General features: G+C 51.6%; 1 protein-coding gene across 1 annotated transcript in view; it reads right to left on the reverse strand.

Annotated features, from left to right (window-relative positions):
• Window positions 1-2,514: 2,514 nt before the first annotated feature.
• Window positions 2,515-23,193, reverse strand: part of MYO1H (myosin IH) — a gene marked incomplete at both ends in the record, with an annotated part of 30,980 nt that continues 10,301 nt past the window's right edge. Inside the window, 21 exons of the mRNA XM_081113938.1 lie at window positions 2,515-2,616; window positions 2,763-2,833; window positions 3,198-3,333; window positions 3,956-4,011; window positions 4,183-4,276; window positions 5,007-5,090; window positions 5,841-6,000; window positions 6,624-6,708; window positions 7,514-7,582; window positions 8,341-8,417; window positions 9,316-9,429; window positions 12,006-12,123; window positions 13,378-13,483; window positions 14,721-14,801; window positions 15,016-15,062; window positions 16,199-16,293; window positions 17,582-17,673; window positions 19,414-19,494; window positions 19,784-19,889; window positions 20,479-20,546; window positions 22,199-22,318. Of these exons, the coding sequence (XP_080970064.1) occupies window positions 2,515-2,616; window positions 2,763-2,833; window positions 3,198-3,333; window positions 3,956-4,011; window positions 4,183-4,276; window positions 5,007-5,090; window positions 5,841-6,000; window positions 6,624-6,708; window positions 7,514-7,582; window positions 8,341-8,417; window positions 9,316-9,429; window positions 12,006-12,123; window positions 13,378-13,483; window positions 14,721-14,801; window positions 15,016-15,062; window positions 16,199-16,293; window positions 17,582-17,673; window positions 19,414-19,494; window positions 19,784-19,889; window positions 20,479-20,546; window positions 22,199-22,318 (1,962 nt within the window). The remainder of the gene's footprint in view (window positions 2,617-2,762; window positions 2,834-3,197; window positions 3,334-3,955; window positions 4,012-4,182; window positions 4,277-5,006; window positions 5,091-5,840; window positions 6,001-6,623; window positions 6,709-7,513; window positions 7,583-8,340; window positions 8,418-9,315; window positions 9,430-12,005; window positions 12,124-13,377; window positions 13,484-14,720; window positions 14,802-15,015; window positions 15,063-16,198; window positions 16,294-17,581; window positions 17,674-19,413; window positions 19,495-19,783; window positions 19,890-20,478; window positions 20,547-22,198; window positions 22,319-23,193) is intronic.

Consider the following 23,193-nt stretch of genomic DNA (forward strand, 5'->3'; position numbering starts at 1 on the left):
TTTCCTCGAAGGGGGAGCTTCCTGGGTCAAATCCCGCTTCCTACGTCCTGGCCTCGGCAGACGCCACCCTCTATCAGGACTTCATGCGGACAGACACCTGGAAGAGCCCATGCTGCAGCTTAGCGGCCTCACCTCGCCCCCCTCGGAAGGAAGCAGTTATCACCCCACCGTCAGCATCACCCAGGTAGGTGATGGAGCTTCGACCAGCCACACAGAAATGGGCTCGCGAGGCCTGTTAGTACCTTCAGCTGAGCAGGCAGGAGGCGGGCTCTGTGACCCCAGAAGGGAGCTGGGCTCAGAATTAGCTACTTGGCAGGGAGGGCAAAGCTCTGAGCCCCCGGCCACACCCGCAGCCAATGACAGCACAGAGCCTGGGGGTGAGGTGCTAACGCAGGAGGCTCCAGTTTGGAGTGTGAGAACCACTGCGATGAGGCCCAACACCTGCGTCGCCCAGTGAAAAGCAGGGTTTTGCCATTTAAACCCGAGGAGGGTTAAATGTCAGCTCTGGCTCCCAGTAAACTCTTGCTTCATCCAGCATTTGGATCTGTGTCTCCAGTACCAATTCCAGTTCCTTCCTGTTTCTCAGATGTGGAAGCAGGACTAGAAAGAGATGAACTAGCTGTGATTCCGGTCCGCCTACAGGAGGACTGAAATCGGCAGCGTTTTCATCTTTAGTCTCATCAAAAAGTGCTTCCCTCCCCCTCCCAGACACAGCCACTCACCACTGTTAGCTGTCCGTTCTTATCTTTATAGATTTGTTCTTCTGGTCCCGTGTCAAAAACTATTGTGCCTTCTCTTCCAGGACTGATATAAAACTGTAAACTTAAAATACACAAAACATGATGAGTTACTGACCTGGTGTTACTTTTCTCTCTCAGCCTTTGCTCTACAGAAGAAATTTACTTAGGCAGTTTTACTCGTTTCAAGGTTGAACCTGTTTGATTATAGAATTTGAGTAACGCAAAGACGAAAACCACTTCCATAACCAGGAAACTTACCCCATGTCTCTGTAATTACTCTAAGATCAGTTTAGCTCCTTCAGTTTCAAGGGGTCACGCTGCTGCCTGGGTAACTATGTGTCTTTATACTACAGCTCTCATGGGCTAGCTCTGCCCTCGGAGGCAGAGCTATACAGAAGCACCACTTTCCACGTACCCACCTCTCACTGTTCCATCCACATAGGGATTTACGCAGCAGGTTTTAGGGATTGGGGCGTAATGGGAGCAGAAGTATGAGGGAGCAGCCTGCTTTAGGGGCTCTGGGAGCCATGCTAAGGGTCCGTGCACAGTCCCTGCCCAGCTGTGTGACGGTGGCACCCACTTCAGAGCTGCCGAGAGAATTGAACAGGTACTCTATGCACCAGGGGTTTTTCCTTTATGTCCCACAGAAATGCCAGCACTTTTCCGTCTGTAGGCAGCCTGCAAAGTGGAGGCCCCCTGTGCCCAACCAGCTGTCCTCCAAAACAGGCTTCCACAGCACAGGTGTGGCTGCCAACTCCTCAGGCCGAGGCCCACCCCCCCACTTGTGACAGCTTCCCCCAGGGGCGTGAGCACCGCCTTTGAATACTGGGTCACAAGACCCTGTTCCCTGAGGTCAGCCAGTGATCACCCACTTCTTCATTTCTCTGGAGCCCCAGGCATTGGGGAGAGGGAAGAAGTTCTTAATCGGAAGGGCAGGGTACCCACTGGAGCAGGGGTGGGGAACATCCGGCCCAGGACTTGAAATTCAATCACTCTAAGGCAACGGTTCTCAACTTGTGGGTCGCGACCCCTTTGGACAGGGGTCCTCAAACTACGGCCCGCGGGCCACATGCAAATACAAATATTGTATTTGTTCCCGTTTTGTTTTTTTACTTCAAAATAAGATATGTGCAGTGTGCATAGGAATTTGTTCATAGTTTTTTTTTAAACTATAGTCCGGCCCTCCAACGGTCCCTCAGAAGGGACAGTGAACTGGCCCCCTGTTTAAAAAGTTTGAGGACCCCTGCCTTTGGGGGTCGAACGACCCTTTCACAGGGGTCGCCTAAGACCTTCGGAAAACACATATATGATTACATATTGTTTTTGTGATTAATCACTATGCTTTAATTATGTTCAATTTATAACAAATACATCCTGCATATCAGATATTTACAGGACAATTCATAACAGTAGCAAAATTACAGTTATGAAGTAGCAACGAAAATAATTTTATGGTTGAGAGTCACCACAACATGAGGAACTGTATTAAAGGGTCACGGCATTAGGAAGGTTGAGAACCACTTGCTCTAAGGGCTCTTTTCATAGCAACATAAGTTTTAAGTTGATTTTGTATGGCCCACAAATAACACTATAAATATCCAAATGGCCTGTGGGCAGAAACAAGTTCCCCACCCCTGCAGGGAGGTGGGCACGGGTGACACAGTTAACATTCCCGTGGGGACCTGTCCAGCAGAGAGCTAGGCAGTCACAGTACCTTCTGTGCGTGAACGAGCATTTGAGCACTGAATGCCTTCCTCGCGGGAGACGAAATCTCCTACCTTCCTTGAACAACATGCACGATGTTCTCCTTCTTAACCAGCATGACGAGTTTCGTAACCGCTTCAAAGACGTGCTCACACTGCAAGATGGCGTCCCCCTGAAGTGGGGAGGAGAGGAGAGGACAGGGCGGTTTCAGTGGGAGTGGTGAAAAGAAAACTCCCCAATACTGCGGTTTCACCATCGTCCCCCCAGCGTCTCGGCAGCGTGCCGGGCCGTCAGCAGAGACAGGTGGCCGGCGGTTACCTTGTGCTTGTTGGCTCCTGGTGAGACGTGAATGACTAAGAATCCATCGCTCAGGTTGCTGGTAGAGACACCTGCAGACAGACGGCCGTGAGGAACCAGGAAGGGACAACTTGACATGAAACACAGGTACAAGGAGAGGTGCACCTCGGGGCTCCCCAACCCCACACTCGTCCCGCCTCGCTGGGCCCAGCAGGGCAAAGGGCCTTCTCACACAGTCCGTGTGCTGTTGGGCTGTCAAGGTTGTGCCCCAAATAAAAATGGGCATGAAGAGGGCAACGGCTGTCCAGCCCAGACACTTGAGTGACGGGGGCTCCACTGATATTTACGCAAGAGCAACAGGCCCCTAACACCATTGGCCAGGGTCGAGGGCTTCCTGCCTGGGGTGCCGGGAGCTAAGTCGCCCAGTGACTGGCCCTGAGGTGGCCTGCGTCTCACCTTTGAGAGCCGAGTACTCTATTTTCTGCTTGATTTTGGCCAGTTCCACCACGTACGCGGCTTTCTGCGTGAGGATGAGCTGCCGCTGCCGCGCCTTGAAGCCTTTCCTGTCGTATTTAATGACCGGGATGCCATACTGCAAGGAGGCGACCGTCACGACGGGTGGGGAGGTGGAAGAAGGCTCAGGGAGGAGGGGGTGCGGGGCTGAGTTGCTGGTTACTCAGAGGTTCAGATTTTGCATCAACAGGGTTTTCCTACACCCTGGTGCTCTAGTAGGTGGATTTTGTTAGGTTTTGGGGTTTTTTTCTTAATCCTCACCCAAGGATATTTTTCCCATTCATTTTGAGAGAGAGAGAGAAAGAGAGACATCAACTGGTTGCCTCCCTCACGTGCCCAACCCAGCCGTGGCCACCTGCCTCGTGGGTCTGCTCTGAGAGGTCAGCAGAGATGCCCTCTCCTCAAGGCTCTGTGGGCATGAGAGACCCCAACCACAGGAACATCCTGTCTAGCCACGCGGGTGTCTGTTCCCCCGGGGATCAAAGTGACAGAGCAGCCAACAGAGCCCCCGAGAGCTTGCAGACCTGCCTGGGATCGCACCGCTCCTAAGTAAGGCAGGCAGCCCAGTCAGTACCCAGAGCCCCGCCCACACACACCCCTGCACGTACTCGGTGCTTCCAGGCCTGCTCCCCCAGAAAACAGGCCCCGTCCTCAGACTCCATCAGGAGTTCTGCCCGAGACCAGGCCCCGCTCTTCCTTACCTGGATTTTCTCGTTGCCAATGAGCTGAAGCACTTTGGGATTGATGTCTCCTTCGTCTAGGAGGGAACAGAGCACAGTGAGTCCTCGCAGAAGCCACTGGCATCCACTGGCTTGCTGTCCCTCTGTGACCGAGACCCCAGCGGGGGCACAGCCATGGGGAAATGCTGTGGAGTTGAAATTTTCCCCCTGGCTCTTTTAAAACGAGGTAAATGGAAAAATGTACTTACCTATCCGACTGTTGGCAAAGGGTTTATTCAGACTTTCCGCATAGCCTTCCTTCTTTCCCCTGAAGACTGCGCTGGCGACCGCCTTCTGCTGCATCTGGCGACACAGTTCAATGTACAGCAGCGGTGGCCATGGGCCTCCGGGACAGGCGCGCTCCCAGGCCCACGTGTGGCACCCCTTCCCCGAGACGCCGTGGGAGCTGTGTCCTTCCACACAGACATCAGAACACACGCCTGGCTTTGACCAAATGCCCTAGAAATTGCTGCCCTGGCAAAAACGGAGCTGCTACTTATGCTTGTTCTTTCACTTGCACTGGCTCCCTGGAAGCAGGATGTGCAGAATTTAGGGAGCCCTTTGTTGCTCCTGGGTCAGAGGTCAGCAGGCTCGAGCCCGCGGGCCACGTCCAGCCTCCGGTCTGGTTTCGTAAGTCAAGTTTTACTGGAGCGCAGCTCTGCCTTCAGTTACAGGCTGTCTCTAGCTGCTTGGGGGCTCTTGACAGCAGAGCCGAGTCATTGCCACGGCGGTCCCATGACCCCCAAAGCCTGAAATACGTACTCTAGCCCTTTAGGGGAAAAGTCTGCATAAACAAAACCAGACCTCCAGCACACAGGGGTCCTGCATTTGCTCTGCAGGGGCCAGCTGGACTGTTCCCATGGTAACAACAGAGTGATGCTGATTATTAACAGCTGCCACTCAACAGGGCTCGGGCTGAGTGCTTAATCATCACGTGCACGGGGCGTGTGCCTTGGCTGACAGGCGAGGTCCGCTAACTAGTAGTTCAGCCGGAGGGCCAGTGCCCGCCCCTCCACGCACCCCACGTCCCTACCAGCGCTTTCCTCTCGGCGGTGATCCCTCGGCAGTACTTCCGAACCAGGTTCCTCACGCACATTTTCCGGAGCAGATCCGATGCCTGTGGGGAACACACCTTATTTCCCACCCGTCTCGGGCTGTGGCCACCGAAACAGCTGTGGAAACCTAGCTGAATTCAGTTCGATTTAAAGTGCAGCGTTAAGACCTTACAGTCCAAGAAAGCAGCTAATCGTCTCGCGCTCCCTTTTCTCTGCTGCTACGCTAGTGGTTCTTAAACTTGAATGCACTTGACTGTCTCAAGTGCGATTCCTAGGGGTGCTGGCTCAGTGGGTCCAGGTTGGAGCCCAAGAACCTCACCATCTACAGAGGGTCCTCGGGCCACCTTCAGAGAGGCACTGTCACCTAACCCTCCTGGAAGGCGACTCCAGGACAGACGCCATTTAAAAGTGCTCTGTAGCCCGGGCAGTGTGGCTCAGTGGTTGAGTGTTACTCTGTGAACCAGGAGGTCACAGTTCAGTTCCTAGTTGGGGCACATGCCCGGATTGTGGGCTCGAGCCCCAGTGTGGGGTGTGCTGGAGGCAGCCATCAGTGACTCTCCCTTCCTCTCTGAAATCAATAAAAATATATATTAAAAAAAAAAAAAAAGTGCTCCGTGTAACAGACCTCCAATGGCTTTATGCTCCCAGTGAGGACGTGACGGGTTCTGAGGAGTAAAACCTCTTGTGCATCACCTTGCAAGGACGTGCTTGGCTAAGGCAGCCCTTCCGAACCCGGGGAGGTCCACATACAAACACACAAGCTCCGTCAGTGCCCAAGCCCCTTGCACCGCGAGTCCCAGCGGAGTCCTTACGTTTTGCAAGATGCCAGGAGGCCTCAGCCAGCGCTTGTCCAAGACGTTCTTCGGGACGTGATAGCGAAGATTCAAGATGTAATTCTTGCGCACGAACACGACAAACTCCTCATTGTCGGGGCAGAGAGGCTTGTCGCGATGGATGAACCCCTTGATGAACCTGAATTGGGAAGCGTTACGTTCGTTTTCTGACCCATTTCTTCCCCGCGTTGTGGGTTCTCGCCACTCGTTTGATCAGAAGAGGCCACAGGGCAGCGATTACTTAGATGGTTACACAGGCCAAAGCCAGTGATGTCGCCCACCGGCCCAATCTACCCCAAAGGTCTGTCCCACTTCACCCACACTGTTTCTTCTTTGTTTTTAATCGTTTGAATTAGTTGCCAACAACAAAAAAGAGAGGTTGTTACATGAAAGTTTCCAGCTTTCCTGAAAAATCAAAAGATCTGCCTGGCATTTCTCCTTGGCAGCTGTCATCTGAGAGGGAACGAGCGTTCCAGTTGGCCGCAGTCCCCACCATACCTTACTGTCTTCTCCCAGCTCATGAGACCCACTTACTGTACCCACCTGGCGTCACAAGGCATTTGACATAATGGCTTGAGCTAGACTAAGAGAAAACTACAAATGGACTAAGTTGCAATCACCATCAAATCAGGGCGCTCAGAGGAAAGAGCTGAATTCCTCAGGGGTGACATCCCAAAAGGAGGATTCCCCGTCTGCACAAATCCAAAAAACCCAGCCAAGCCCACCACCACCCCCTGCCGCACCCCGCACCCGAGAACTTACCTCCTTATAATCAGCACAGCCCACTTCCTCCTCTCGACCTCCTTCCGGGCCAGGGCTCCGCGCCAGTGGGTTTCGAGCTTGATGGCTGAAAGAGTTCACTGCTGCCGTTAGGAGGCGAGCACCATCACGTTGAATCCAAAAGGGTTTTTCAGGATCAGTCACCCAGGCCACAACCATCGGCACGCCCACCACGGCGCTCGGCTAGTCCCGGAGATGGGAAGTGGGGTGAACGCCCTCAGTTCTTCCCTGGGGGGCGCTCAGGCGGACACTGAACCCGGGAGACAGAGGAGCAAGGGCGCTGTGGGAGGACCCGAGCTGCCCGGGGTCCTTTTCAGGGGCAAGCATGGCGCTCATGTCTCTTTACACGTGTCTGACCATGGGGTTTGGTTTGTCTCCCCGTTTACTTTGCTTTTGTTGTCTACATTTTAAAAGTGGGATACAGAGCCCTGGCCGGGTGGCTCAGTGGTTGGGCATCCACCTACGAGGTCATGGATTATTGAGTGGTGTGTCCATAGATGGTAGTATTTTTTACAAACCAAGGGAATTATAAATTCAAAATTCAGAAGAGTGGGGAGGGACAGAGGAAAGGGACTCATGTTTGTAACCTTTTCAAAAAGTTATTCTTTAAACATGCATATGTTGTGGATCAAATAAAATATGTCCACCATGGCACATAGAACACTATGTCGTCATCTCTGGTAAATGAGTGAGTGAAAAATGAGAAGAGGCCCCAGAACTGGACCCTGAGCACCCCCCACCCCCACCCCCCCGACACACACACACACACACACACACACACATATACACCAAGGTTTCAAGGATGGGCAGGGGGAGGAGATGAGAAATCGCTGGGCCCATGGCCAACTGGAAAGTTTCTGTGTAACCCTTACCTGCTTGTCTTTTTTTCACATAAACTCTTCTTTCCAGGCAAGCTTTGTACGTGGCTTGAATCCTCGCCACTTAAAATAAAACAGAAGTTTGGTGGAATGACTTTCACGTGTGCCTCACTGTAGTTGTGACCTTGAGGGCATGTCAGAAGTGACCCTCGGGGCTTGTGGTGCAGAGGGGACGAGGAAGCCAAGCGTCAGCAAGTCACACTCAGCCTGGCTGTCTGGTGCTTTCTCATCCTTCCTCTTGCCTTCCCCCAGGGTAAGGCCCAGAGCCACCATCAGAAGGGCCTGGTTCCATGGTGGGCATTACAGCCCACCCTCACCCCCCACCCTCACCCCCTACCCTCACTCCCCACCCTGCACCGGCAGCAGCACATCTGACTACTAGGCCTGGAAGTCAGATGGTGAGTAAACTTGCAGCTAAGGGCTGCCGGACCCCCCCCCCTCCCCGCCCCCCTGTAGCTTCTCCTTTCTCCATCCACCTCCTCCCATTGACAGGCCCAGCTCCCTGAGGATCCTGAAAACATGAATGTCACATCCCCTGGGAGCTGGTTCAAAACTCCCCACCCCCCACCCCACCACAGCCAGCACCTGCCCATTAACCAGATCCCAGTGATGTGCCTTGACCGGGAATCGAGCCCACAATCCTTAGGTGCCCGGGTCAACACTCCAATCAGCGGAACCACCCGGCCAGGGCACTGTCGTGTTCCTGCTTCTCAAAGCCAGTGCCCCTAGCGTTCTATCAAACACCATGTTGAAGATGGAGCCCAAGCTAAGCTTGTCATTTCACAGTCTATGGAAGTCAGGACAGAAAAAAAAAATCATACCCAACTGATGTTTACTAAATTCAAAGGCATCTTCCGTGGCAAAGAGAGTTCTGGGGAAGCGAATGAATATCTTGGTTCTAGAAGTGGAAACGAAGGTGTTTTAATGATTAATTGGTCAGTTACCATCTGTAGTGGGTCGCATGTGGTCCCCCCAAAATCAGGTCCACTCAGAACCTCAGAATGTAAGATTCTTATTTGAAAATATGATCTTTGCAGATGTAATCAAGGGTAAGGCTCAAGGTCAGATCAGTGGGGGGAGGGGGACCCTAAATCCAAGCATGTCCTTATAAGAGAAAAACGCACACAGGGAAGAAGGCCATGGGAAGACGGAGGCGGAGACTAGAGTGATGTGGCCACAGCCAAGGAATGTCAGGAGCCACTGGAAGCAGCGAGGGATCCCCAAAAAGCCTGCCAACACCTGGAGTTTGGACTTCTAGCGTCTTGAACTGAGAATGAATTTCTCTTGGTTGAAGCCAGCTAGTTTGTGCCAACGTTTTATGCAGCCCCAGGAGGCTAACACACCATCCTAACCTGCAGTAAACTGTTTTCCTGCTCTAATGAATCATTCAGACCCCAGGAGGGGCTTGTGGAACCCCCATTTATAGCCGGTCGGTCAGAAGCCCAGGTGACAACCTGGACATGGGACAGGCATCTGCTGTGGGGAGGAGCCGTCTTATAGGGCTGGGCCGTTCCCTGTGGGGTCTGCCACTCTCTCCAGGTCGACAGTATCAGGACTGAGTGAAATCGTAGTGCGCCCAGCTGGAGCCCGAGGCGTGGACTGTTCGGAGTGACCCACCACTGTGCGTGGAGGAGACACACGGGAGAGGGTTCTGCTTTAAGAGCTGCATTTAAATGCAGTGGATGGAGATATCTGCTTATACGTCTACGTCATTGCCTAAAAAAATGAATCTCTGGGCTCCAGATGGATGTGGATCAATGCCCGAAACATTTGACAGTGACTTCCCAGCCACTCACCTCCCCAGCTTGTACTCTTCCGGTTTGTAGCCGATGTATTTGATCAGCCGCTCGACGCCCTCTGCTGGAGGCCCGCGCCAGTGCGGCCAGGTGTCTGGGCACAGGGACTTGTACCTGGGGAGAGAGGCACACCCTGCCCTTACACCATCCTCCCACCAGGGTCGCATGCCAGCCGCCCCGCGTGCTGTAATAGACTCATTCCTTGCTTGAATTCAGATGCTTTGAATTCAACAATATATACTTGGCCAAAAAAAGAAAAAAGAGGAACTACAATCGGGTGGGAGGTGTGGGGCCTGTCTTCATAAAACAATGGCATCATCAGACACCTCAAGAAACTCAATTCCACTCCTAGGTATCCAAAGGCTTACAGTTGTCAGTATGCGAAACAGAGTTTATTCTTGTGTTGTTACTAACTGTTGTATTGTCTTCCATGCGAACAACTGTAAGCCGCCTTCTGTCCCACCCTGTACAAGCAAGAGACAGGAAAACATGTCCACGCAAAAGCTTATGTTCATAGCGTCATTATTCAGAATAGACAGAAGGTAAGACACACAAATGTCCATCAGCAGACAGATGAGAAGATAATGTGTTATCGGCAGCCTCTCTCACTAGAGGGTGAACGCCATGGGGCAGGGGTGGGCCTGTCTGGTTCTCTGCAGCCACCCAGCACCTCGGACAGCGCTGGTACCGGCAGGTAGGTGCTCACTGGTATTTATGGAAAGATTAAACAAGCCCCAGGCAGCAACAAAGTAGGAAAGAGATGTATGAAGTTCAAAAATTGCAGGAAGATGGGAGCGTGGTGTGTGTGTGTGTGGGGGGGGAGTGACTGCTACTTCCTGCCATTTCACCAAAAGGGAAAAAAATGAAGGAGATAAGGGTGAATGAATAGCTGCTGAGCAAAAATGGTGTACACCCATTTTTCAGATTTTTGCAGAGTGTACCTCAAAAAAAAAAACACCACCACCTGGTAAATAGTCTGGCAGTTCCTCAATTACACTGAGTTATCGCCCTGACTGGTTTGGCTCAGTGGATAGAGCATCGGCCTGCAGACTGAAGGGTCCCAGGTTCAATTCCGGTCAAAGGCATGTACCTTGGTTGCGGGCACATCCCCAGTGGGGAGTGTGCAAGAGGCAGCTGATCGATGTTTCTAACTCTCGTATCCCTCTCCCTTCCTCTCTGTAAAAAATCAATAAAATATATTTTTTAAAAAACAACAAAAAACAAAAAACACTGAGTTATCATCTGACCCAATAAATTACTCCTAAGTATATGCCCAAAGAAATGAAAACATGTGCCCACACAGAAACGTGCCCATGAATGGCCCTAGCAGCACTGTCATCACAGCCCGAGAGTGGGAGCCACCCAAGTGTCCGTCAGCAGATGAGTAGATACATGCACGGTGGCCTAGCCACACAATGAAGTACCATTCAGCCGTAAAAAGGAATGAATTATGATCCACGTTAGGACATGGATGAATCTTGGAAACATTATGCCGAGTGAAAAAAGCCAGACACAAAAGTCCACCTATTTTACGACTCCATGTGTATGGGGATCCCCACCCCCAATTCTGTGCGGCTCCTATGCCTGCATCCCCACTACTACCTCTTCTCTCGACAGCCCAGTAGGCGGAGGGGATCAGCCCAACACTGACAGCGCTAACCCAGCGCCTGTCAAGACCCAAGCGGGTCACGACCCATGCCTGCCCCCTGGTGGCAGGTCTACGCATTTGGCCTTGTGCTGCTTCCATTCCCACAAGTTGGGGTGTTAGTGAAACGAAGGGACGCCGATGAACTGAGTTGGCTTTCTGCTCTTGGAAATATTCGTGTTTATCACCGTCACAGCCTCACAGCCGGGAAGAACCAAACTGCGGTCCCTGAGGGATGGTGGTGGAGTCTCCGCCTCATCGGAAACTCACACCTCTCCACAGCAGTCCCCCTCCTGCATGTTCGCTTTCCACGGTTTGTTACCCACGGTCAACTTCAGTCCACAAGCATTACATGGCAAATTCCAGAAACGAGCAGTTCACAGGTGTCACACTGCATGCAATTCTGAACAGTGTGATTAGTAATCATGGCACCGTCCCGCTCTGTCCCACCAGGGACACGACTCGTCCCTTTGCCCAGCGTCTGCACGCTGTACACGCTACCGGCCCATCAGTCACATAGCAGCCCTCCGGGCCATCACATCACCGACACAGTGTCGCAGCGCTTGTGTTCAAGTCACACGGACTTTACGTAATAACGGCCCCAAAGCACAAGACCAGCGTTGACGGCAATTCAGACAAGCCGAAGAGAAGCCGCAGAGGGCTTCATGTGAGTGAAAAGGTGGAAGTTCTCAACTTAAGGCAATTTAGCATCTCCCATCATCACAAGGTGAGTAAAACATAATAAGATGTGTTGAGAGAGACCAGACTCACGTAACTTCTTATGTCTATTGTTCCAATTGTTCTATTTTATTATTGTTGCTACTCTCTTTGCCTGATTTATAAACTTTATCAGAGGTTGTATGTCTAGGAAAGAACATATCTATAGGGTTCAGTACTAGCCGCGGTTCCAGACATCCACTGGGGGTCTTGGAACATACCCCCCCTCACCTTCACCCCTCCACCCGCCCCCCTCTGCACCCAGATAACGAGGTTCTACTCTAGGAGTTTGGCTACACTGGCTTCAGGTCAACCAAGCGAACTTCACCTTTGCAAGAAGTGCTCATACTTCCGCCGGTACGCAAAGCCGGCCCGCCTCACCCGCAGGTGTTCCATCAGCCCCAGGTACTTGATCTGATGCCTGATGAGGAAGTCGTCAAACTTGCCTTGGAAAACACAGAAAAGGGAGCGACAGTCAAGGACCCCATTGGCTCCATTTCAACCAACCGAGACCAGAGGAGAGCCTGCAAGCTGATGGCCTGGGAGCTGGATCTAGCCACACACGTGCTTTCTTAGGCCCGAAGACAACATGAGTGTTATTTCAGGGGGGAACTTTACAAGGAAATCCGGATTTCTGGTGTCTCTTAAAAAAAACAAAAAAAACACCCATGAGGTCTGGCCATTCTAGGTCTAGAGTCCCGTAAGACAACAGCAGCTGGAAAGGAGTCGTGCTGCCCTTTTCAACGGGGTGTGCCCTCTCCAGTTTGCCGCAGTCCCCTCCGCTCCCTATTGCCTTATGCCCAGTCTGCTTCACTCATTTTCTTCCTGCCCGGCCTCTGCAAGCCTTTGACTGTGTGACTCTGTTACAGACCATGGCAGGGGTTTAGAGAATAGCCAAGTCAGAGACCATTTTGTAAGATTGTTCGCTGGCTGGAGAGAAGCAACATTGCTTCCCCTCCCCTCTGGCGCCTGCCTGGCTCAGCTGAGTTGAGCCAAAGTCTGAGCAATGCTCGCTCAGGACCACATGCCCCAACCCCGTTTACCTTCTATTATTTTATTTTAATACTAGAGGCCCGGTGCACGAAATCCACGCAAGGGGCTTGGCCCTCGCAGCCCCGGCTTCGTCCAGAAGGTCGTCCGGACTCTGCTGTTCGGTCTAATTAGCATATTATCTCTTTATTATATAGAATCTTTTTATTGATTCCAGAAAGGGAGAGAGAATCATTGATCGGCTGCCTCCTGCAGGCCCCCTACTGGGGACCAAGGCCACAAACCGGGCATGTGCCCTTGACCAGAATCGAACCTGGGATCCTTCAGTCTGAGCCAAACCGGCTAGGCCAGTGGTCGGCAAACCACGGCCCATGAGCCACATGTGGCTCTTTGGCCCCTTCAGTGTGGCTTTTCCACAAAATACCACATGCGGGCGCGCAGGTACAGTGCGATTGAAACTTCGTGGCCCATGCGCAGAAGTCGGTATTTTGTGGAAGAGCCACACTGAAGGGGCCAAAGAGCCGCGTGTGGCTCGCGAGCCGCAGTTTGCCGACCACTGGGTTACCTCCTATTATTACAAATAAAAAGGACTCAGGCCCAGAGGACGAGGACAAGCCCGTGGTGGCGGTGAGGGTGTGAACTGCACTCCATCTCGGCCCCTCCCGGCCTCACTTCCCCCAGCTCGGGGCTCAGCGCCGTTCACAACTCACTGGGCTCCTTCCTCTCGTTGGGCTTGATGCAGCGGATGTAGGAGGGCTCCTTGGAGATGAGGATCTCCAGGAGGCTGCTCAGGCTGGTCTTGAACTGAGTCCCCACCTGCAGGGGGAGGGACTGCGCTGAGGAGACCGTGCCCCTCCCAGTTAACACCCAGAACAGGGTTAGGGCATAAGATGCTGGCCCTTGAGACCCCAGCTCTCAAGACAGATTGCTGTCACTTTTTCACCCATTAAGAGGAGGCTTTGGCTGCCCTGGCCTGAGAAGCCCTTTGAGTCCCACCCTCTCCACAGATTGTCCCACCTGTTACCATTCTGCCCATTAAGAAGGATGTGGCCCTGGCTGGTGTTTCTCAGTGGTCAGCGCATCAGCCCATGCACCAAAGGGTTGCAGGTTCACTCACCACCCCTGGTCGTCTCTCACATCAATGTTTCTCCCTCTCTCCCTCCCTCCCTCTCTCTCTCTCTCTCTCTCTCTCTCTCTCTCTCTCTCACACACACATCGATGTTTCTCTCATTCTCTCTTTGGAAAGCAGTGGGAAAAATATTCTCGGGTGAGGCTTAACAAACAAAAAGGAGAGAGAGAGAGGGGATTTGGATGTCCTGGCCTGAGAAGCCCAAGGTCAGTGTGGCTGAGCAGAGGCTAGACAAGCACCTACCCAGAATGCCTCACTCACTCAGCACGAATGCAGTTAGTGCCTCGTAGGAGCCGGCATCGCTGCCAAGCCCATCACCACCCCCTCGTTCCGGCTTCCTTGTCACCAAGCTTCCTTTACGGACTCACACTACCAAGTTCTTTGTTTGATGTCATTTTCCCACACCCTCCCCACTAGATCGTGAGCCGTGAGCTCAGGGACCTTGTCTGCTTTGTTCTTGCAAATCCCGTGCCCAGCCCAGGGCCCGACTCAGCGGGTGCTCAGTGCATGTCTGCCAGGGACCACCCTGGGTGCTCACCTGGGAAATATGTATCTAATAGAACCCGCTGGAGGGTGACAGCTCCAGGACAAGGGGAGGGCTTAGGGAGGGTAAGGAGCCTGCGGTGAGGCACCCTCTGGGAGAGGAGGGGAGGGAGCCCGAGGCGAGTGCACCCTCTGGGGGAGGAGGGGAGGGAGCCCGAGGTGAGGCACCCTCTGGGAGAGGAGGGGAGGGAGCCCGAGGTGAGGCACCCTCTGGGAGAGGAGGGGAGGGAGCCTGTGGTGTGTGCACCCTCTGGGAGAGGAGGGTAGGGAGCCTGTGGTGTGTGCACCCTCTGGGAGAGGAGGGGAGGGAGCCCACGGTGAGGCACCCTCTGGGGGAGCTTGGCCACCTTTCCAGTTCGCAAGGGCTCGCTTCCCACTCACCGTGGGCGACCTCCTGCGGTTCTCCAGCTCGGCCGCCAGGAAGCACTCCTTCAGGATGCCGTTTCTGGACCTGCACAGCACCTGCCGCAGAGAGAAATGAGTCCCGTGCGCGCCGTCCCAGACACCGCGACGGTGAAAGGTTTGTACCGACGCCTCAGTGTCTGTTCCAGCGTGACACGCTGGCTTCTAACTCGATGCCTGGAGAGGAAATTCCCGAACAAATCTGCCCCAAAATCAGTGTCGCGGGGGTGTCTCAGACCCATCAGAAACACGCGTGGTCCCGTTTCAGACTGACCTCTTTCAGGTGCCTGTACAGGAGATCACTGTTCTTTTCCAAGAATCCTGCAAAACATTGAGTAAGGAATGTTGGAATCAACGGCTTTGCCGGAAAATGCAATTCCATCCCAACCGATCGCAAAGGGAAATCCTAAAAACAATCTCACAGTGAGACCAGGCCTCAGCCTTGGCACTGGGACACCGGAGGCTGGAGAACCCTCTGCTGTGGGACCCTCCTGTGCCGTGTGGGGTGCTGAGCAGCCTCCCTGGCCTCCACCACGAGGTGCCAGTGGCATCTTCTCCACTTGTGGCAACCGAATGTCTCTAGACACTGTCAGACGTCCCGGGGGACATCGGGAGAACCAGGTCCTCAATGCCTACCTCATGGTACCCACGCTCCATTCTAAATCCCCATGAGCATCGTACCCGGGAATGCACAGCCTTCACACTGAGCATCGTACACAAGAATGCACAGCCTTCACACTGAGCATCGTACACAAGAATGCACAGCCTTCACACTGAGCATCGTACCCAGGAAGGCACAGCCTTCACACTGAGCATCGTACCCAGGAAGGCACAGCCTTCACACTGAGCATCGTACATGGGAAGGCACAGCCTTCACACTGAGCATCATACCTGGGAATGCACAGCCTTCACACTGAGCATCGTACCTGGAAAGGCACAGCCTTCACACTGAGCATCGTACCCGGGAATGCACAGCCTTCACACTGAGCATCGTACCCGGGAATGCACAGCCTTCACACTAAGCATAGTACACAAGAATGTACAGCCTTCACACTGAGCATCGTACCCGGGAATGCACAGCCTTCACACTGAGCATCGTACCCGGGAATGCACAGCCTTCACACTGAGCATCGTACACAAGAATGCACAGCCTTCACACTGAGCATCGTACCCGGGAAGGCACAGCCTTCACACTGAGCATTGTACACAAGAATGCACAGCCTTCACACTGAGCATCGTACCCGGGAAGGCACAGCCTTCACACTGAGCATCGTACAGCACCCTAGTCTGTTAGCAAAGAACACCACACCAGTGAATGGCATTGAGACAATGGAGGGGGCGCTGAGTTCCAGGGGAGACCATGCCTTGGGCGAGGGAGCGCCTGGGAGGGACGTGCAGCCTTTCCCCAGAGGACGCGGAGGCCCTGCCTGGCTGTGGCCTGTGCCCGGGGCACCCACCTTTGGTGCAGTAGGTGACCTCCCCCGCGTAGTGGAACAGTCGGAACTCCATCCAGCCAATCCTCTTGCGGCCCATTGGACCCGCCAGCTTCCGGCTGTGGCGAGATGGACACAGACACAAGCTGAGCCTTTCTCATCACGGCAGCAAAACGCACCAAAGTACAAAGCAGAGGGAGAGGGGCCTGTGACGGTGCTCGGGACCCCACAGCCAACTGAAGGCCAGCACGGAGAGCGGACCACGGGGGGCAGCTCCCAGGAAACCTGCTGCCGTCTCATCCTGGTGGAGACCAAGGGCTAACAGGAGACCCTCCCTTCCCAACACACTGAGGAGTAAAAAACAGGCATGAATCGCAGAAACAGTTACTTTTACAATGAAGTCACTTCCGTTTTTCCGGGTGACAACTAAGAAACGATTTTACCACCTTACATCATTATGATGTAGCGAGACTAGAATACTCATGAAATACCATTGTTTCAGATTGTGGTGATTCATAATGTTTAAGTAACTTTTTCTTGACATGTATATACACACACACATATCCTAAGGGCATACAGCTCAACAATCTTTCATGAAGTTATATACTGTTCATTCTAACGGCTGTATTTCATTCCATATGTGAATATACCACAATTTATTTTTCCATTCTTGATTCATTTAGTTATCCAATTCATTTTACTTATCATTTTAACATTCTACAAGAGGTTTGATAAAGCCACTACCATTTATGGAATCCTTACTATGGTCAGAAATTGCACCAGATGACTTACACAGTCACTTATAATTCCAGATGGTAGGTATATTAACATCCCCACCTTGTAGAATGGGAAACACAGATGCAAGAGTGTTGGTTTGGCTCAGTGGATAGAACATTGGCCTGTGGACTGAAGGGTCCTGGGTTCGATTCCGGTCAAGGGCACATACCTGGGTTTTGGGATGTGCAAGGAGGCAGACAATCAATGATTCTCTCTCATCATTGATGTTTCTCTCTCTCTCTCCCCCTCGCCCTTCCTCTCTAAAATCAATAAAAAAATATTTTGACATGGAACTCGAGTTTGATTTTTTACTAACAAAAAGGATGCATATACAGTAAGTCCTCACTTAACATAGTCAATATGTCCTTGGAACGGTGGCAAAACAACATATAATAAAACCACGTTTACCATAAGCTATTTGATGTAAGTAAGAATCAAATTCCTACAGCATCTCATCAACCTTATAATGGAAACAACGTTACCCGAGGGCCTGCTGAATATGACTGGGTGCATCATAACGGGATTTCTACTACAAAGACGTAGCTGTACTCTTGGGGAGCACTGCCCACCTTCCCAAGAAAATGGATATGCCCTGCAACGATGCAACAGCTCATCACATGCAATACCTACGTTTGGAAGTGCGCATGCTTCCCCACTTTCTCTTCTAACTTCTCCAGGAAACTCAGGTCAGAAGCAGGACCAGGACGGATACATTCTTCATCCTTCAAACGAAGAAGAGAAGCCTCGAGCCACAGCAACACACTCCACCACGTCCAAGTCTAAACACGCTCACCAGCTCTGACAATGTCCTGCACTCACATGCGGTCATCTCACTCAAGTTCAGGAGAACGTTTCCTGGGAGGGGGCCTAACCCATCACATGTTCTCAGATTTTTGATTTTTTTTCAAGAGAACCATGGAACCAGAAAGACTGGAAATTCCATGAGAAAGCAGCTCTGCCACCCCCTGAGCTGAGGCTTATCCCCAAAGTCTTTCCAGGACACCCCACAGCTTCCATGCCCAGCTTGCTTACACACGCAATCTCGTTTTTTTCTTAACTACGCATCTCTGGCAAGGAACATACAGATCCCCCTTTACTCGGAGCAAAGCCTCATGGGAAACAAACCATAAAACCACTTGGGCCTAACGTCTCATATTTCTCGAGCTCTGCCTTTCTGTTTTCTATTCTGGGTCCTCCACAGAGATAACATTTCACTGACCATCTTTAAAAAAATAACGATGAGCCTGGCTGGTGTGGCTCAGCAGTTGAGAGTCAACCCAGGAACCAAGACGTTGCCAGTTCAATCCCCAGTCAGGGCACATGCCCAGGTTGCGGGCTCCATCCCCAGTAGGGGGCGTGGAGGAGGCAGCTGATGGATGACATTCCTCTCTCATTGATGTTTCTATCTCTTTACCCCTCTCTCCCTTCCTCTCTCTCTCTCTCTCTCTAAAAATATATAACATTTTAAAAAAATTAAAGATGAATCAACCCTGTAGCTTTTATTAAAACAACAGTAACAACAATAAAAACCTGGTTAAGGTTGGCGAGACAACTCTTACTAAGTAGCATTTTTATGCTGATTTTATTTATGGAGAACCAATGGGATTAAGTACTTTTTACTAAAATATCTTTTGTTAATCCTCACCTGAGGATATTTTTTTCCATTGAGTTTTAGAGAGAATGGAAGGGCAGGGGAGATTCAGAAGGAGAGAAACATCGATGAGAGAGACGCATCAACTGGTTGCCTCCAATACATGCCCAGACCAGGCTGGGCATTGAGCATGCAACTGAGGTACATGCCGGTGACCAGATTCGAACCCAGGACTCTTCAGTCCACGGGTCAACACTCTATCCACGGAGCCAAACTGGCTAGGGCCTCAAATACCTTAACATACTGGTCTAGCAATCCCCCCGAGCATTGAATGTACACTCGCATGTACGTCAGCCCGTGCTTCCCCAGATGTCCCCATGGCTGGCGCCCTCACCTCCTTCGGGTCTTTGCTCAGATGTCACCTTCTCAGCGAGTCCTTCCTGAACCATCAATGATCTAAAATGGAGCTGCCCTCCCCAGCACATCTCATCTCGTCCTTTTTCTCCATTGCACAATCTACACATGTTGCCCATTAACCTGTTTGTTGTCAGTCTCTCCCTGCCAGAATCCAAAGCCTGCACTGGTTTTCCACTGCTGAGTCCCAAAGCACAGGGCACAATCCTGGCCCAAAGCAAGCGTCCGATGAGTGTTTGTCGAATGAATGAATGAATGAATGAATGAATGAAGCCTGAATGCTCACCATGGGACAGGCATGGCTCTGAGCCCTCTGCCTATATCATCTCACTAAATGTGTCCTTCCAACTCCTCTCGGAGGCAAATACTGTTCTCGCTGTACCCGTTTCAAGAGGATGCAAGTCCTCGCGTGCGTCGGAAACACGGGGTGAATGAACTCTAACGGTAATTGTCTCACCAGGATGGAGATGATCCCCTTGTGTCTTTCTTCAACCAAGTCACAGATGATCTTGTTGTTGAAATACTGAATCGGCTCCCACTGAAATGACAAAGAGAAAAGAATTCTCCACGGAGGATTCGGATGAGCAGAAGATGTATTTCTTTTAAACGGGTTTTCTGACATTTTTTCGAAAACCCGATTTGTATCTCTAACATTAAAAAATAATAATCCTTTCTGAATATGAAAATAACTTCCCGGGACATGGGCAGAGCAGGAGTACAGAATAATTCTCAGTACTAATCAGGGAAAATCGCCAGTGAAATCCCGTGTCTCCAGGAGATGCCTCTCACGAGGTTATCAGGCGGGAAGAAAACACCAGGACGTTTACCTCTATGCCTTCCATCTCATATTCTGCCTGCTCCGCCTTCAGGGTCCTCTCGATCAACAGCTGCTGGAGCTTCTCGTTGCAGTAATTTATACAGAACTGTTCAAAACTAGAGATGCAAAAGGTTTACAAGCTGAAGCTATGCCCGTAGGCCAATTTTGTTTAAAGTTATATTTAATTTTTTCTTAATTAAATTTACTGGAGTAACACTGGTTCATAATTATATGTTTCAAGTGTACAATGTATAACACATCATCTGTGTATGGCGTTGTGTGCTCACCCCCCAAAGTCTAGTCTCCTTTGGTCACCATGTATTTGCCGCTCTTTACCCTCTTCATCTCCCCCCCCCCGTCCCCCGCCCCCTTCCCCTCTGGTAACAACCACACTGTTGTCTGTGTCCATAAGTTTGTTTGTTGGTTTTGTTCGTTCATTTGTTGCTTTCGGTTTTACTGTATTCCCTTATTTTTAAGGATGCTTTCTAATACAGAAAGATCAAAATCCTTATTAATCAAATATTCTAGTGAGCAGACCACAAGACCCGAGCTAGAAGACGATTGCCTTTTCCGTGGTTATTCCACTGCTAGAACCGCCAGGCTATGCAAATCTGGAGAATTTCTGGGAACGAGGAAATCAACTCCCATCACATTAGCGAGGCCTGAAGCCAGACTCGGACCTGAAAGATGCACCCAGGGCCTCACCCGTTCTTGTCGAAGACTTCGAACCCGTAGATGTCCAGCAGCCCGATCACGGTTTTCTTGGTGAACTCCTAGTCAAGAGAGCACGCTGTTCATCTTTAGGCCTTTCACGCCGAGACGCTCAGATCCCAGTGGCTGCCCCAAAGCGGGGCCGTGGCCACAAAGCTCATGCCTTCTCTCTCCACCAGTGGCTCCCAGAAGCAGCTCCGGGTGGAAACATTTCCCCAGCTCACTCCCGCCTGCGGCCTGTCCACTTCCCACCCACTTGCCACCCATCACCCGAGCAGGGACACCTCCGCACCCCCCCCCCCAATTCACTGCCTTGCTTAACCCCCTCCAACTTGACTCCCAAGCCCGCATTTGATGTGGAAGGAAAAAAGGGAGGGAGGGAAGGGACAGAGGGAAGGAGCCTTATAGACAGACAGCCAAGGAGACATCTATCCAGGGAAAAGACAGGTGGTACAGATGTCATTTAAAATAGAGGGCCAAGTGCGATTGGGCAAAGATGGATAGAGAGAGTTCATGCCTATTTTTTCGGGACACAATATAACATTCTGAATGGTGCACAGGCATACTTCGTGTTATCGTGCCTAGCTTTACTGCACTTCCCAGATGTTGCGTTGTTACAAATTGAAGGAAAGACCCTCCACCAGCAAAGAGATGTGACTGGCTTTATCGCGATACTCGCTTTACTGCCGTCTGCAATGAGCCCGCAGTCTCTCTGAGGCAGGCCTGTCCCGAGCTGATGTCTCCCGAATCTGCCCTGCACAGCCTTAACCTCCATGAGTTCCACCCCATCCACATACCTGGACTTCGCGTATCATTTCCTTCATTTCTAGCTTTGAGTAAATCCCCTTTTCATTTAAGTTCCACTTAAAAAGGAAATGTGATCAGAGGGTGAGTTCAAAGGAGTCGTCGTGTTTTTTTTCTGATACACGCTAAATATGCTACTGCTGAGAGTAAACGTTTCTGTATATAGTTCAAGCATCTGGCGTGCTTCCTACGCTCTGCGTCCCGTACTTGGGAACACACTGGGAGAATCATTCAGCAGGCACTTTAGGGCGCCTACTGTGTGCTCGGTGCTGGGAATGTAGGTGTGAGAAAGGGCGCCTGCTGTGTGCTCGGTGCTGGGAATGTAGGTGTGAGAAAGGGCGCCTACTGTGTGCTCGGTGCTGGGAATGTAGGTGTGAGAAAGGGCGCCTACTGTGTGCTCGGTGCTGGGAATGTAGGTGTGAGAAAGGGCGCCTACTGTGTGCTCGGTGCTGGGAATGTAGGTGTGAGAAAGGGCGCCTACTGTGTGCTCGGTGCTGGGAATGTAGGTGTGAGAAAGGGCGCCTACTGTGTGCTCGGGGCTGGGAATGTAGGTGTGAGGAGATACTGTCCCTACCCATCAGGAGCTTATGGTTAATTCTCACAAATCGTTTAGAGTAACCGTGTAAATTATTTTTTAAATTTTTTGTATTGATTTCAGACAGGAAGGGAGAGGAAGAGAGAGAGAGAAATATCAATGATGAGAGAGAATCATTGATCAGCTGCCTCCTGCACGCCCCACACTGGGATGAAGCCCACAACCCGGGCATGTGGCCTGACCAGGAATCAAACCGTGACCTCCTGGTTCATAGGTCGACGCTCAACCACCGAGCCGTGCCAGCCGGGCAACGATGTAAATTATAAAACATCACCGTGCCCGTGAGAACAAGCCATCCAGCACGTGGGGACGGACCTTGTTCACCAAGGAGGAGTTGATTTTGTTCACCAGCCACGTGAATGTGCGCCCATAGACGGCCTTCGCCATCGCGTCTCTGGCGTAGACAGAGTTTTCTAGCGTCAGTGGGCAGATCACCTGAGAACAACAGGTGCATCATTACAGAGGTTAAAAAAGTCCCCAGAGGTTTCAAAGCAGCCTTTTTAAAAAGGATTTTGAATAGAATTTTAGAGAGAGGGAAGAGGAGAAACATCGATGTGAGAGTGAAACATTGATCAGCTGCCTCCTGCACGCCCCCTACTGGGGATCAAGCCCACAACCCGGGCATGTGCCCAATGGGGAATCGAACTGGCAACCTTTTGGTGCACAGGACGACACCCAACCAACTGAGCCACAGCCCGGGCTCAACTTAGCCTTGAATGATGACCCCAGGGAGGATGCTACCCCCCGGGTCCTGCACATGTGCACCGAGCAGCTATAGCTGGAGTGGCAGGCAGCGCGCTGAGCTCGTGAGACACAGCCATGACCAAGACCAATAGGGCCAGCCTTTGTGGGCCGGGCTCACATTTGGGGAAGGGGGCACAGTCAATAAGTCACACAGCCCAGCTGGTGTTGCCCAGCGGTTAGCATCAACACAGGAACCATGGGGTTGCCCGTTCAATTCCCAGTCAGGGCACATGCCCAGGTTGCAGGCTTGATCCCCAGTCGGGGGCCTGCAGGAGGCAGCCAATCCATGATGTTCCGCTCTCACTGATATTTCTCTCTCCATCCCTGTCCCTTCCTCTCTCTCAATTATATATATATATATATATATATATATATATATATATATATATATGTATGTATATATATATTTTTTTTTTAAATAAGTCACACAAAGAAGAGTCATGTTGTTCTCAAGCTGAGAGTGACAAGTGCTCAAGGAGATGCACCCAATGCCGTAGGGCAGGGGGGACATGAGCAGGAAGTGACCTGGGAACTGAAGGAGCAGGAGTCAACCAGAGGAATCACAG

The sequence above is a fragment of the Myotis nattereri genome (genome assembly GCF_964212035.1).
Source record: "Myotis nattereri genome assembly, chromosome: 19".
Taxonomy (NCBI): domain Eukaryota; kingdom Metazoa; phylum Chordata; class Mammalia; order Chiroptera; family Vespertilionidae; genus Myotis; species Myotis nattereri.